At 41.8% G+C, this 16,141-nt stretch overlaps 1 protein-coding gene across 1 annotated transcript; it reads right to left on the bottom strand.

Annotated features, from left to right (window-relative positions):
- Positions 1-3,053: 3,053 nt before the first annotated feature.
- On the bottom strand, positions 3,054-11,756 carry LOC311494021 (butyrophilin-like protein 2). Its single transcript, XM_084552860.1, has 8 exons — positions 11,637-11,756; positions 9,810-10,154; positions 9,279-9,341; positions 8,656-8,763; positions 7,779-8,087; positions 5,593-5,922; positions 4,461-4,784; positions 3,054-4,386 (listed from the first exon to the last, which is right to left on the bottom strand). The coding sequence occupies exons 1-8, from the start codon at positions 11,707-11,709 to the stop codon at positions 4,331-4,333; spliced, it is 1,608 nt and encodes a 535-aa protein (XP_084408986.1). The 5' UTR covers positions 11,710-11,756; the 3' UTR covers positions 3,054-4,330.
- Between the last annotated feature and the right edge of the window lie 4,385 nt (positions 11,757-16,141).

The following is a 16,141-nucleotide window of genomic DNA, read 5'->3' as shown; positions in this document are numbered from 1 at the left end:
ATCCACAACTGTAACTGACTGCTGAAGGTGTCGGTTTGGTTTTTGACGAGGCAGCACGGACGTAATGGGGGGGGGGGGCGGCGACATGTGCCCTGCACTTTTTCAAAAGGCCGTTTTGGTCCCCTGCACTTTTTACCGTCCAAAAACAATGTTACTATAGTAAACAGAGAAAAGTCAAGCACTAGGACCAAGCGGAAAACGGCCGCTCAAGCTGAAGCCTGTTTTCCTTAGTTTAGCCCCGCCCACAAGCTCCTCCATTGGCTCTGCCGTTTCTTGTGTGATTGGCCGTCCCCGCTGTCACTCCACCTTGCTGTCACACCGGTCTGCCAGTCTGCGGTCAGGAGTCCTTGTTAACCTGCTACTGTAAATTGTTCCTTTGTTCTGCCTGGGTCACGTCAGCTAGAAGGATTGTAATATCAGAGGTTTCATTTACATTAACGTTTGAATCGGTGTCCATGTGCGTATGTGCGTGCCGACATTTGATTCAGTTTCTCTCCACCTGTGATGCCAGTTTGACCTGCCCACCACTGGGTGGTGCTATGTAAATAAGCTCTGTTTACCATATATACCATAAATAAGTGTAAAATTGGTGGTACTGAGTTGGAGTGAAGTTGACTAACACGGTCAAACACAGAATTGGGTGATAATGTTTTGCTACATGCTTTACAACCAGTCAAACCAAAAAGGGGAACATTAAACTTAAAAGTAACAACAGAAAACTAGAAGAACTACTAGAAAACACAGAGAACTGAAAGATTAGAGTTTTCTTAAAAATACTTGTGTCCCCCCCACTTCTGAAATCAAAATTTAGTCCTTGCAAGGGAGGACAGGATGTCTGGAAACGTCAGCTGTTTGTCTTTAAATATCAGGTGACAGGTGAGATCTGTTGCTGTTGTCGTGAAGATCATTGTCAGTGACACGTGGAGCGTCTGTTCACTTTCATTTTGTTCTCATCACATTTCTTATTGATTTGACTACTGCCCATCCCCCATCACTCCAGCTTTCATCCCTCTGTTCAAACTTCCTGGATGAGTTATTGCTCTAGAGCCACATGCTGTAACTAAAACTCTGACACATACATAATAACAGACTCTTTGGATTCATGTCTGTCTGAACACAGTTTGATGTATTAAATACAGATGGATCTGTGACTTTGTGTCTGTCAGAATGAACTGAACTCAACACTCTAAATGTGATCCACATCTGCAGTGTGGACACATGAACATTTCATGGCTGCAGCTGCTGCCAACATGTTTGACTTCCATTCACGTCATACGTTTGTCATTTGACATATTAGTCGAAAAATCAGAAGTCTGTCAACCCCTATCACAGACATTTAAAAACATCACGGATGAGAAAACATTTCTTACACCTTCGGCTGTAACTAGTAAAGGGACATGTTTGAGGGTTTTATACGTCCAGAGTTGATCAGAAATCACCTCTGCAGTCACTGATAGTCAGTCTAACAGCAGCCTGCTAAACAACACACTGCCTAGATTTAGGATGTAATCTGGATTTGGAACTGAAGGATGACTTTTTAACAGGAACATGAATTAACTGACTGAATGTGACCCTGGACAGACTAATATTAGAAGTAAAAATGCATAATGTCTATAATAACCTATCAATCAATCAATCAATCAATCTTTATTTATAAAGCACTTTAAAAACAACGAGGTTGGCCAAAGTGCTGTATGCAGACAATCTATAATACGTGGGTTTTGGTTGATGGACGGCATATGTTGCTGTTGTCATGGAGATCATTGTCAGTGACACACAGAGCCTCTATTTACTTTCCTTTTGTTGTCATCACATTTCTTTATATTTTGACTGCCACCCATCCCTACGTTCCTTCATTCCTCTACCTTCCTGGTTGATTGAGTGCTGGCAGCTGAAAGAAAGATGAGTCGTCAGCATCAGAGACTTTCAGCTTTATTTCAGCTTTATTTCAGCTTAATTTCAAACTTCCACTGACTGTGATCTAGTCAGGTTGATAGATTCAAGTCAGGAAAGGAGTGTGATTTTAGTTTTAGTAGATGCCTAGAAACTGTTTGCAGTACTCAGTCTGTTTCCGGTAACACAGTAACCAGCGTTACCGGTCACTGTGTTTCACATCCAAATACAAATCCCAGCTCATATGAACCCAATCATTGTTTGATCTGGTTTTATTTACGTTTTACTAAACAGGGTTTGGGCTCTGTGCTACAGGGGGAGGGAGGTCACTTCTCCATATAAGATATAGACATCTGCTGTAAACTGAGTTCACAGTTGATGTGTCCCTGATTTATTTTTATTGGTTTATTGGTCACTTGGTTGCAGACGGGGAATGTGAAAATACTTTTGACACAAGGTCTTGAATTTTTGAATGTGGTCTGTGTTTTACTTCCTGCAATACGTAGAGGGTTAACGAGTTCATCTCTTAAGTCCTGGGGTGCTGGGAGGTTAAGCTTGACTAAAGAAATAAATCGGGGAGAGCTTCAAAACTCTCAGGTCCACATGAATGACCCATGAATCAAACTGGGTTTTTACCTCTTGAAAGGGAATCTGGCTACAAAATACTACTGATTCCACTACAGGAGATAATGTACACACATTTTATTTAGCCTGGACATCGTCACGTTCTAACATTGTGCACATTATACAATCCATAAGAATATTGATATTTCCTCCCTATGGCTAAAGCTAACTGTCACTACTGTATGACTGTAGTGTTTGTCATGTGTAGTACCACCATTAGCCCACTAGGTGGAGGCAAAGGTATGATGTATGAAAATGAAGCACAGGGATCATTCTGCCAGGAAGTCACAATTATTTGACTAAATATTAAAACATAAGAGGAAATGACATGCTGACTGTGAAATTCAAAGTTTGTCCGTGTGTTTTCTCTGTTAGCAAAAAGGTATTTAATTAAAAAAAAAAAAAAAAGACAAAGCCAAGAAAACCAAAGGTGCTGCAGACAAGGCAGGAAAACAATATGAAAATATGAAAAAGACATGAAAAACTATGGCATGGAAAGACGTGAACGTGGCAAACAAACAGTATGACACGACAAGGACCAAATCAATCAATCTTTATTTATAAAGCACTTTAAAAATAACAAGGTTGACCAAAGTACTGTACACAGACATGAGAATATAAAAACACATAGAAAAATTAAGAACAAGATTAAAATCATAAAACCTATCAAACAATATAAACAACAAGAACCAACATCTCATGCTGAGTAAAAAGCAAAAGAGAGGAAGGCAGGGTTATATATACACACGGGGAACAGAGGGGTGACGAGATACAGGTGAAACAAATCAAGACATAACACAAGGAGAAAGCAATGACCTAATCAAAAGGGAAAACACAGGGAGTAACACATAACAGGATATCAAGAATTTAGCAAAATAAAACAGGAAACAGAAAACCGAAAAACTAAACACTAAACCATGACCGTAAAAGACCAAGAACTTAACAAAATACAATAAACAGAAACCCAGGAAAACTAATCACAAACCTTGACAGAAAACCATGACACTGCATAAGCTCATGATGTTCAACCTGCCTCAGGAGCTGCTGATTATTTTCTACACTGCAATAGTCCAGTCTCTCCTGACCACGTCCATCACGGTCTGGTTTGGATCTGCCACCAGACATGACGAGGAGAGAACAATCAGGTCTGCAGAGAAGATTATTGGTACTGATCTTGTTGTCAAATCAAATGTCTTAAAGTGACAACGTACAGGTTCGTCTGCACCGGAAAAGATGATCAGCGATGTGTCGATCAGAGACCATGAATGTTGCTGAAACCCATGAAGTGATGTGAAGTGGGCGGTACCTGGCTGAAATAATATTGACCAATGGGAACAACTAATCCAGTTGATTGACATATGACTCAAACACAGAGTTCCCTAGACTTTAAGCTGGAGGAAACACTGTTCATCACTTTGGTTCCCACCAACAAATCCACCATGATGATAGCGACTTGGAGCAGCGATGGACTTTACAGTATTTGCTTTTTAAACAGAAGAAGAGCTCGCTCTGCACATATGCTACAAACATTTTTATGTTCTGCTTGATTTACTGGAAAATATACAAGTGGGTTAACTAAGCAACCAGAGTCTGGGGTGTCACAGACAGGCACAATGAAAGGATGAATCAGGATCAAATGACACTGTTCTTTTCTTCACAGCAGTGACACAATGAAACCATCTGGACATGATGGAAATCCACAAAGACTGATATGAAGGAAGAAGAAAACTAGGAGCTGACAAAGCGTCCTCTTCTCTTCATCCATCGTCCATCAGATCCTTCACTGATCAATAATCAAAGATCAACAACCTGATCAAACTGACTCATCAGCCATCAGAGGAAATGTTACATCCTGGACCTGGACTCCGCCTGCAGAGGAGACACACGACAGTTAGAGACAAAGAAAGAAAGAAAGAAAGAAAGAAAGAAAGAAAGAAAGAAACCTTTCACTCTGAGCTCCACTGTGTTCTGTTTCACTGTCTTTCCCTCCTTGTTGTGGACTGTACAGATGTATCCTCCACTGTCTCTCTTTGTGGGGTATTTCAGGGTCAGACTGAGGTCTCCAGTTTTCAGCAGGTCTTCATTCATCTTCGTTCTGTTTCTGTAAATCTGGTCCTGGTCTTTAAGCTGGTCAGAGCCGTTCTGATACACATGGACCTTCCTCAAGGAAGTGTCCATCCACTCTACTTTAGCGTCTTCAGGCAGCTCTGTGGTTCTGAAGGGCAGCTGGACAGACTCCACCCCTGAATCCACCTCCACCTGGGGGACTGAGAGGACAACAAATCCCATCATCAGCTGTAGAGACAGCAGCAGCAGTAGGTTTTCATGACTTTATTGAATGATTGCAGAGAAAGCTGAAGGACAGAAGCAGATGAGAGCAGAAGGAACAGGACAGAGATCTAGAAAGGTGTTGCAGATGATCAGAGTCTTGATGGTTGGTTGTTTGTCCATGTGCTGCTTCACAGTAATGTCTCCTGTCAGTGTGGAGCTGCTGTCTGCTGCTTTTCTATCTGTGGATCTAACATGACAGTGACAGTGAAGAGAAGAAGAGTTCAGATCCTAACATGTCTTCAGTCTCTTTGTCTCTCTGTGGTGTCAATGAATCTCAGCTCCACGTAACATTTCAAACACCCTTCATCTCATCAAAGACTCAGCTCAGCTCTACATTAGTGTTAGATCAACATCCAGCTCTGATCACATGTTTGCTGCTGAAGGATCACTGTCTGTGTTTCTCATCTTCTCTCACTGATCAGAAAGTCTGGCTCTAATACTGACTGGACATCAATCAAACGCTGCAGCTACTGCACCAGAGTCCATTCACAATCCACTCGATTCAAGCAGAGGAGCCTCTAGATCGGAGAAGGAGCTTTCTAGGCTGGGTTCTTCGGAGAGCATTTAGGATGAGACTGGAATCAAAGTCTGATCCAGATTACTGAAAACATGAATCCAGACCAATGACCTCACATTTGCTGGAACTGATCTGAGAATAGTAGGAGTTGGAAAAGCTCTCTGATCTTTTTAAGGAACATTTGACATACTGACCTCTGACCTCTGACCTGTATCTACAGTACTGACCTCTGACATTGAGCTTCACTTGTTTCTTCATTAGGATGTTTTCCTCCTTGTTGTATACGGTGCAGGTGTAGATGTCTGAGTCTCTCTCTGTGGTGTATTTCAGGGTCAGACTGAGGTCTCCAGTTTTCAGCAGGTCTTCATTCATCTTCGTTCTCTTTCTGTAAATCTGGTTCTGGTCTTCAAGCTGGTCAGAGCCGTTCTGATACACATGGACCGTCCTGTTATAACTGTCCTTCCACTCCACTTCAGCGTCTTTAGGCAGGTGAGCTGTGGTTTTGCAGGTCAGCTGAACAGACTCCACCCCTGAATCCACCTCCACCACCTGGGGGACTGAGAGGACAACACATCCCATCATCAGCTGTAGAGACAGCAGCAGCAGCTCTGAGCACATTGAAGAGAAATATTTGGAGTGAAACATGTTTGACTGGTTCCAGTCTGAAATATGTCCCATTCTCCATTGAACAGAGGCAACTTAAGAATTGTAAACTACTGATGTATTAAATGTTAAATGTTAAACTATCTATTTATGTGAATGAATGATTTCAGAACATTTCCCTGTGTCTTAATCAGGTTCATTCATTTTCATTCTTATTTCCCAGCACCAGCAGCAGATTGTCTTTCTTGTGTTCATGTATGGTCGAGGGTCTTCTTACCCAAGAACAAACAGGAGCTCTCTAATTATTCATTAATGCCACAAAAGTTCTTCGATTCTGTGTACGATCAGTTTAGGATCTAATCTGTGCTGATGTATGATTCATGCAAACAATGATCTTCAGTTGTCATCTTGAACTTGACAAAAACATCATTTATCATTAGAGGATTAAAGACAGAACTTCATGGTCTTTAATCTAGTTATATTTGCCACCTGATATTTCTATGATCCTTAATGTCTCTGACCTGGAGCTCCGTGTTTCTGACCTGTGGTCCTTCCTTTGATTTCTAAACTTGTAGTTAAAGTTGTTGCTGATTCCTTTCGTCAGATTTTAGAGTTCATCATAGAACAGAAACAGCTCTGGTTAAAGTTACCAACAATCTCCTCATGGCTTCAGATAATGGGCTTCTGTCCTTTGTCCTAGATCTTAGTGCTGCATTTAACTCTATTCATCACATTATTTTACTACACACACTTGATTAAATGTTTGAATCCTATCTATCAGACAGATTCCAACAGTGATTCTTCTACTAAAGTTAGTTATTGAGTTGCTCAGGGTTCTGTGCTAGGACCAATACTCTTCACAATAAACATGCTTCCCTTCGGAAATATTATCAGGATACATTGCATTATCTCTATGCAGATGACACTAAGCTATATTTATCTATCAGCTGGTTACACTCCTTAAAGACATGACCTGGAACTTCTTCCTCTTAAACTCTCTTAAACAGAAGCCATTGTATTTGGCCCTAAACATCTCAGAGAATCTAATCACTTACTTTCTCTGGATGTCATCACCTTGGCCTCCAGTACTACTGTGAGAAACCAGGATATGTCCTTCAATTGTCTCATAAAGCCAGTGACCTGGGGCCTCATGTACGAAGGTTGCGTGCGTACAAAAACGTTCTGTACGTACTCGCTCATGGAAAAGTTCAGATGTATCAAGAGTGAAATGTCCGGGAACTTGTACGGACTTGTAATTAAACTGAATAAAATTAAACAAAATACAATTGAATTAAATTGGTCTTGGCTCAGACTGGCGACCTGTCCAGGGTGTACCCTGCCTCTCGCCCAATGACAGCTGGGATAGGCAACAGCCCCCCCGCGACCCTTAACAGGACAAGCAGTTACAGAAGATGTACGTATGAATGAATGAATGAATGAATGAATGCTCTTGGCTCCATTAACCCATAATACACTCAAAGTGTCCATTGCCTTCAGTTTTCTGTTCCATCCTAAATGTTATTCATAATTTTCCATCCTGCTTATGATGGCCATCAAAATTAACATGTTAATAATAAGTTAACGCTCTTTCCACCAGATACTCACCTGTCGTTGGAGGACACTGTTTGAGCCTGTTGTCTTTTACCAATTCACTCCAAAGACAAAATACGCAACAACAGAGCTATGTAACTTATGCTATTTAGTGCATTGATGAATGAACCGAATTGTACGCTGGGGGAAATAAAACAAACAACAAAAACAACAACTATATCTTCACTACTGACCTCTGACCTTTATCTACAATACTGACCTCTGACACTGAGCTTCACTCGTTTCTCCATCAGGTTGTTTCCCTCCTTGCTGTAGACGGTGCAGGTGTAGGTCTTGCTGTCTCTATCTCTGGGGTATTTCAGGGTCAGACTGAGGTCTCCAGTTTTCAGGTTTTTCTTCATCTTTGTTCTGTTTCTGTGGTTCTGGTCTTTAAGCTGGTCAGAGCCATTCTGATACACAACATCTCCACCACCCTTCCACTCCACTTTAGCATCTTTAGGCAGACGAGTTATGGTTTTGCAGGTCAGCTGGACAGACTCCACCCCTGAATCCACCTCCACCTGGTAGACTGAGAGGACAACAAATCACATCATCAGCTGTAGAGACAGCAGCAGCATCCCTGTCCATCCTTGTCTATGTGTCTCATGTTGGTGGAGGACTCTCAGTGTTCAGTTTGTTTGAGGACGTGGATCAACCAGGTGACCTGAGTTCACCTGATGTCTGTCACACCTCTGACACAAACCAGCGGAAACTAGTTTGTGACTGAACACCAGTTTTCTTCTTCAGGACATTTGGAGCAGTTACCAAAGAAGAAGTCAGGAACTAATGAGGAACCAATCAGATGAATGGATGAGGAACAACCTTGACCCTCTGCTCTGGTTTTACTGGGATAGGGATTGTGTCTCCGTTTGTTCCTGATGTCTTCCTGACTCGTTCCTTGGTAACTAGTCAAGGTGTCCTGTAAAGTGCTGCAGACATGTTTGATGAAGAATTTCTGGAACTAAGCCTGGAAGATTCTCTTCAGCTTTCTGCAGCAGCTGTTTGAATTCTGAACTCTTTGAGCAGCTGGAACAAGTCTCCTCCACAGGACACATGTTAACATCAGCATTATGGGTAATGTAGTAGTAGAGACTCACCTGACTTGAAGTAGTGTCGGAAATAAAACAAAAGACCCCCAGTGACACCAAGAACAACCAGGAGAACCAGGAGAACCAGGAGAACTATGGCCCAGGTTGGAAACACTTCTGTGGAGAAACGTAAAGAACAACATGACCTCTGACCTTTGACCAGTGTCTCCAGTGCTGACCTCTGTCCTCTGGCCTGTATCTATGTCTGAAAGGACAATAAAGCAGATAAACTGTAGAGACAGGTGTTTGCTTCCTGGATGAGAAGCTGAACGTGTTCAGTCTGCTGTGACTGCTCCCTCTTCTTCCATTACTCCCCGAATATTTCAAATTGATCCATAGAATCATTGTCAATAAATGATCAGTGTTGGTGAGTTCTACATTCACTGACAAACACAATGAGTCTGAGATTAGTATTAGCACCTGAATGGAGTTACCATCAGATCAATAACACAGCTGAGAGCTGAGACTTCTCTGCAGAGCACAGAGTTCTCTGAGCAGCTGAGATCTTGAGAAGCGTATTAAAAACTTTAAAATGTACCTTCCAGGTATATCTGAAACAGACTTTTAAAGAATGTGTAATTCATTTGAATTTAACCATGGAAATATTTGAATCTATTGACAGCCCTAATTACCTGCAATAGGCTGGCGACCTGTCCAGGGTGTAACCTCCCCCACGCCTGGTGACAGCTCGGACCCTTCACAGGAACAAGCGGTTATAGAAGAAAAAGAAGAGAGTCCTAATTAGACGCATCTCATCACATTAGCAGAAACACAACACATCATCTTTACAGGAACGTCTCCCCAGACTGTTAATAATATGAAAACACTGCTGCTTGAAAACTTTTTCCTGGATGACATAAAAACCTGAGTTAGATTTTGATCTTTTCATTGTTGCTAAATGTCTGTGAGAAACTCTTCCTTACACTTTTCTCTAACACTCTTAGAAGGACCCATCACTTTCCTTCTCGCTTTGCAGTCTTTGACAGAGTTAATACTGGTTCTGTCATATCTTTCAGCATGAATGAATGAATGAGGTGCTGCTCTTGTCTCCACTGCTGTTAGTCAGATGTTCTGCTACAAAAAGTGAAACCTCATAAAGGTTCGGTTGAGTTTTTTTCTTCCTCCACATGTTTAAACAGTGAATGTTGAGGTTTGTTTCTGACCTTTGACCTGTAGATGTACGTCTGTCACTCTCAGTTCTTCTCTGCCATCACTGATGGAGCAGGTGTAGTTGCCGCTGTCAGAGAGGTGGGGTTTTCTCAGAGTGAGGCTGAAGTCTCCAGTCTCTAGAGCATCAGGCGTCATCGATGTCCTCCCCCTGTAAACCTGGTTCTGACCTTTAACTTCATCTGTTTCTCGTTGTTTGTGGACATATTTGGGACTAAGATCATTCCGGGTCCAAATCACTGTGGGGTCCTCAGGTAAATAATCCAAGTACTGGCAGGGTAGCAGGACAGACTCCGCCCCCTCAGTCACCTGCACCACACCTGCCAGGGCATGCTGGGAAACTGTGAGGACACACAAAGAGAAAAACAAATCAGCTGCATGCTGCTTGTTTGACTTCACACATGACTGACTGTAGGTCACATTATCTGCAGGGACCAGAGAAACCAGTTTAACTGTTATACAGTGAGTTTTGTAAGATTGTGTTGATCAGGTCTGTCCTCTACTCCAGTCCTGTAACAGCTTAGAGTTCAATCAAACATAACATGATTGTTATCTCTAACTGATAAATGAACTCATGGTGCACCATCTCTCAGGACTGATCTCTGCACTACAATCCATCAGTAAAAAGCTTCCTCTGGTCCTGGTACTAACACAGAGACACATCTCTTCTTTAACAGTACAAATCTAAACCAGAAACTGTCTCAACGTCCAGACTAGAATTACAGCCATGTTATTCATGTCAAGTATTCAGAAATGGCTTCTTGCTTTCACAGATTTACAAGTCTGGAACACTAGGAAGCTAACATGCAGCAAACACAGAGAGAAAATCTACTGATTGGAGCAAGATGTTACTGAGAATGTTCATGGTCTGCTTGTCCAGAAGGTCCAGGGGGGCTGGGTACAAAGTCAATGCTCTGTTCTCTTGTCTTCTTTCTAGCATTTCTACCACGCAGCTTCGGAAACATGGCCTCATTATACATATTTCTGTCTTTATGTCCACTCCTTTGTGTTTGATAGTTAACCTCTGACCTGTTACAGTTCTCAATGTCAGGAACAGAACACTGGACCAACTGTTCTCTGATCATCTGATACATCCAGACATGTGATAGTCAACGTTCTGTCCTCTGTGGTGCTCAGAAAGCTTTGGATCATTTGTGTTGATTCCAGTAAGAACCCATTTGAAGACTGACATGTTGTTAATGTGTCAATGTTCAGACTTTTGTCTAGAGACAGAAATAAACAGGACGGAGGCTGTGAAGTCCAGATCAGGACATTCAGCTTGTTACAGTCACTGAAGACCTGTCCCACATTCACCACTGGAAACATCAGGATAGATAGGGTGAATGAAAACAGCTAATAGTTCATTGCACTGGTGTTTAATAAGGTTAACATTTATTAACCTTTAATATGTCTCTGCTTGTTCTCAGTGATGTGGCATTTGGATGAAGAAACTAGTCGTCAACATTTCCCCATGAAGAACTCACTAGCTGACAGTTTCACTTTAAAACACATTGACATCTGTAATGTTTCTGTCCAGCAGTGAAGTCCTGACCTGCAGCCAGATCATCAAGCAGTCGTTAGCTCTGAGCTCACGTTAAATCTGTTTGATTCTTTGTTCGTTGATGTGATTTTACATTTACAGCAGTGATTAGAAACACTTCACATGAACAGAACATCAGTTTCTGCTTCTGGACGTGTCCCTCACAGAAAAACTAATAGCTAATCAAAGTTGAAACAGGTCATCACTGACTTTCTTTAGACAGACGTGAGAGAAATGATGTCAGACTGAAGTGATAATCAGACCCAGGAAGAAGATATCTTACCATGAACAAGGATCACAAACACCACCAACGTCTTCATCTTCCTGTCAAACCAAGGATCACAGCAGCTGATCATCTACTGACTCTCTGACAACACTTCTCTGCTGCCACGTTTGCTTTTACAGTGTCAGCTTTCATCTGACAGGTGAAGAGAGGGAGGGGCGAGGTGTGTCTCTCTCTACATTCAGTTTCACTCTGATAAAGACCCAATTCAGTTGCATAATTAAGAACCTAGTTCAATTTCCTCATACTTTCACACCTGTTCATCCCGTTTGTGTCAGGTGAAGCAGTCTCGCTCTGAAAGTAAACTAAACTAGATCCGAGGATTTATTTTCACTGTCTCCTTCTCACAAAGATTTCAGGTGTCAAAGTGATGTCATGAGCATACCCCCTGTGTCGATGTGACACAGTGTGATCTGACCTCGACGGCCAATCCTCCGTTCGGCCTTCAGCAACACCTGAACACACACACACACAGTTTGTGAGGCTGATGATGATGACAGGTGTGTGTGTGTGTGTGTGTGTGGGTGGGTGTGTGCACTTGTCAACCAGCATAACAGGGGACATTGGCGTTGTTACACATTCACAAACAGGGGACTCGCAGTTGAACAGGGGACATTTTTCAAGTCCCCTGTTAGTCATGCTTTAAATCAAGCTAAAATCATGTCTAAGATGCTCTGGTGAATTGTTTTAATATTACAGGTATGTGAGTGTTAAAACCCATACTCAGCAGTTCGCCTACTGGCTGGAGCAGGGATTTTCACATGTCATTCACACACGTAGTTTCTTAACACCCCTCCATTGTCTGAATGGCTTGCAGCCCCAGCCAGTATTTCAGATAGTAGTAGGGCTATTCATCAAACTACTTAGTGAAGAAACCACTCTATTGAAACACAATTCATTATGTATTTGAAACAAAATATAAAGGTTCAGCTTTAGTAGATATCAAGAAGATAAGTTTCGAGCTTGACACTATTGTGTACTGCGTGTGTGTGTGTGCGTGCACACGTCTCACACTGACCAGAGAGTGCATCGTGAAGGTAACCTGCATGTGTCTCCAGCCATGTTCTGCTCCACAGGGCGGGGCCATACCTGCCACAGCCAATCAGCAGCAAGCATTCTCAGCTGGGGTCATTGTTTTTAAAGAGCGGGTCGACTTTGACTCGGTACCTTTGGTCTCATCCTCTTCTCCTGGCGAACAGCTGCAGCACGTCCACATGAGGCCCCATCAGCCAATGAGAGAAGGAGAAGCACAGGTCACCATAGCTTTTTCAGCTGAGAGACGGACAGGTAGCGGCCACCTGAGATAACATCTTCAACTTTCGATTTTTATTGTGAGAAAAACTGAACAAAGTTAAGAAGGGATTTAAAACAGATTACAATAATTAATAATTAGTTTATTACAACTACAACTCTCATCTCATTTATTAAAACAGCCAACGATGGCCGACATCCTGAACACAACACCGTCAACAGGAAAACAAAGACAAGGAAGAGGAAGAGGTTAAAAAATAAAACACTCTGATTTATAACCAGGCAACGTGGTGGCCAGCCTGATACGCAGAGATAGACTGAAGTTTGAGGACTGGAGCTGGAATCTCAGTTGAAGGAGATCAGAGATGTTGTGGTCAGAGCGTTCACTGATTTACACGCAAACACTTAAATCTTAAAATGAATCCTAAACGTGGAGCAGTTAAAGTCAAACCTTCACTAAGATAAGATAAGATAAGATAAGATAAGATAAGATAAGATAAGATAAGATAAGACTTTATTCATCCCCGTGTGGAAATTAGGGTGTTACAGCGGCAGGAAACAACAGTGCAAGATGCAGAAGATACAAAAAAAAAAAACAACCAAAAAACAGTAGAATAGAATACGGCAGACAAATATGTTATGTACAAAAAATATTTACATATTGCATCAAAGAGATTCACAGTGTCTAGTTTGACTTGAAACAACCAATTTGTGTGGATTGAGGTGTTAAGGAAGTGTTAAGGAGGTTAAAAAAAATGACATTCATGAACATCATGAAAAAAACAACAATAAAACTCCAATAGGAGTTGAATTACCATGTATTGCAACTAGTAACCAGTAACACTACAGCAACAACAGGAAGTCAACACAGCTACACAACCAATAAATGAAATAAACTGTGACTCATCTGAGCTGCTTCTGTGTGCGACCCGCTATTAATAGAAATAGTTTAATAATCTGTGACTTGACAGCAGCACTTATTCAACTAAATAAAACACTGAGAGTCATGAATAGTCTATAGAGAAATATAATGAACAGGTGTGTGACACAGGCTAGATGCCGACTAGTGGGCTAGTCGCTGATCACGTGACAATAACAACATGGACGCCTCCTAGAAGACAGGTGAGGAGCCCAGTGGGTCATTGGTTCATCAAGTGTGTGGAAATACCTCACTAAAGATGAAGCCCATACTACCGTGGCATGTCAGTCCAGAAATACAACTAAAGTACTGTTGCAATGCATCTGAAAAGGCTAACGCTAACTCTAGCATACCAAATCCTCTGGACAGTAGCCAGTTAACAACTTCACCAAACGTCCTGTGGTAACAGAGAGAAGGAGGCTGAACATCAACTATTTGATAAAGTTATTAGACCTTCAGCTTCAGAGAAATACCTGCTACACTATACCATCTAAATATACGCTGTGGAGTATTATTAAATGCTACTGATGGTGCTGAGATGATGCCTGTTTTTATACAGGCTATTGTAGCACCGGTATCACACCACTTACTGTACTACTGGACCAGTTCTAGGTTCTAACGAGTGGGGAGCAAAAATAATTACACCAGAGACCGTTGCTTTAAATACAAAAGGCTGGCAATTTACTGAATGCAAAACACAGATATAAAATACAGTGTACAAAACAAAATTGTAAATGAAAAGGTATTTCACTATTTTTTCGTTCTTTAGTTCACCTAAGTTATTTTAGTCTAATCTAATCTAAGTTAAGTTAGACCAGTTTCTTTTTTCCTAGGTTGCACCTATTTTAGAATTCCTATTTTCTTCCTGAGTTGACTCTTTTTCCTTTCTTTTACAGGTAAGATAATACCTTCAATTGCAAAATCACATCAATGTGGACCACAATCATTTCAAATCACATTCAAATATGAACTCAATATGAAAAGAAAAGTATAACACCTTAATTCCAAGTTCAAGTCCAAATGTGAGTTCAATTATTCAGTTCAGTTGACAAGTTTCAGTTCGATTCAGTCCAGAGAAAATAATTCAATCAGTGTTCAGTTCAGTTCAAAACCAGTTCCTGATACTCCTACCACTCTGGCAGCGAGTCACCATACGCAGCAGATTTCCTCACTGATGCGATGGAGAAGTAGCCTGGTCGTCACCATCCTACGTTTTCGCCCGAAATTTGATTTCGGTCTGCACGTTAGTCTGGCCCAATGTAATAGGAATCTGTCTCCGTAATGGGCGGATGCTTATTTTGAGGTTTAAAATCATTGGAGTTCCCTTAACCAATCAGCAACGTTTGGTAATGACGTATATTGTGCACCGGAGTTCAGGCCTACGAGGAGGTGAAACATATAATTAAGAAGAAAGGCAACACCGCCACAGTGATCAAACAAAGAGAAAACGCGTGGCAAAGTATTGCTGACCGCCTGAATGCATAAGTAGTGCACAATTAGACCGCTCCGCTGAAACATCACGATTAGCCTACAATCCAAATAGTTTATTCACATCTCCAAAAACGCAGTTCACTACGAAACGTAATGTACTCGAATTCACCATAAATTACCCCTGAAAACATCCCAATACCACTTATTTTAAATTAAGTGGTCCTGAATTTGTTAAACAGGCCATTCATTTTACCTTAAATGCCATTTTAAAGTATGACCCCTTAATCTGCATTTAACGTGTCAAGTCAGGGGTTCCCTTTATTTGTTGGGGTTAAGGGGGTAATTAAGGACGATTTAGGTATATCTTAATTGTATTTTAATTCAGGAACTCCTTGATTAAGGGGGGAAATAAAGAGGGGAAACCATGCCCATGCCAGAACCAGGACCAAAATCGAAATAACCTTTGGCCTCCTGAAGGAACGATTTCAGTGTCTGCACAAATTAAGGGTGAGCCCTTCGAGGGCATGTGACATTACTGTGGCTTGTGCTGTCCTCCACAATGTGGCCTGCCTGAGGAAGGAGAGGGCCCCCAGAGTGCCACCAGCCATGAACTGGGACAATCCTGCAATCTTCCCTGATGACGCCGGTGGTCGGCTGGTGAGGGACCAATATGTGCGAAATTATTTCAGTTAAAATGCGTGCTTCACATTTTTCAGTGCAATATATCCTGCAGTGGCAGAGGAATTTGTGTTTTTTGAAAACTTCCGACTTGTGACCGAGGGTTGCCGGTTCGGACCCCGACCAATAGAAAGCGGCTGAAGTGCCCTTGAGCAAGGCACCTAACCCCTCACTGCTCCCCGAGCGCCGCTGTTGTTGCAGGCAGCTCACTGCGTCGGGATTAGTG

The sequence above is a fragment of the Chelon labrosus genome (genome assembly GCF_963514085.1).
Source record: "Chelon labrosus genome assembly, chromosome: 1".
NCBI classification, from domain to species: domain Eukaryota; kingdom Metazoa; phylum Chordata; class Actinopteri; order Mugiliformes; family Mugilidae; genus Chelon; species Chelon labrosus.
Note: the sequence above shows the minus strand (reverse complement) of the source record. Positions and strands in the feature narration are given on the sequence as shown.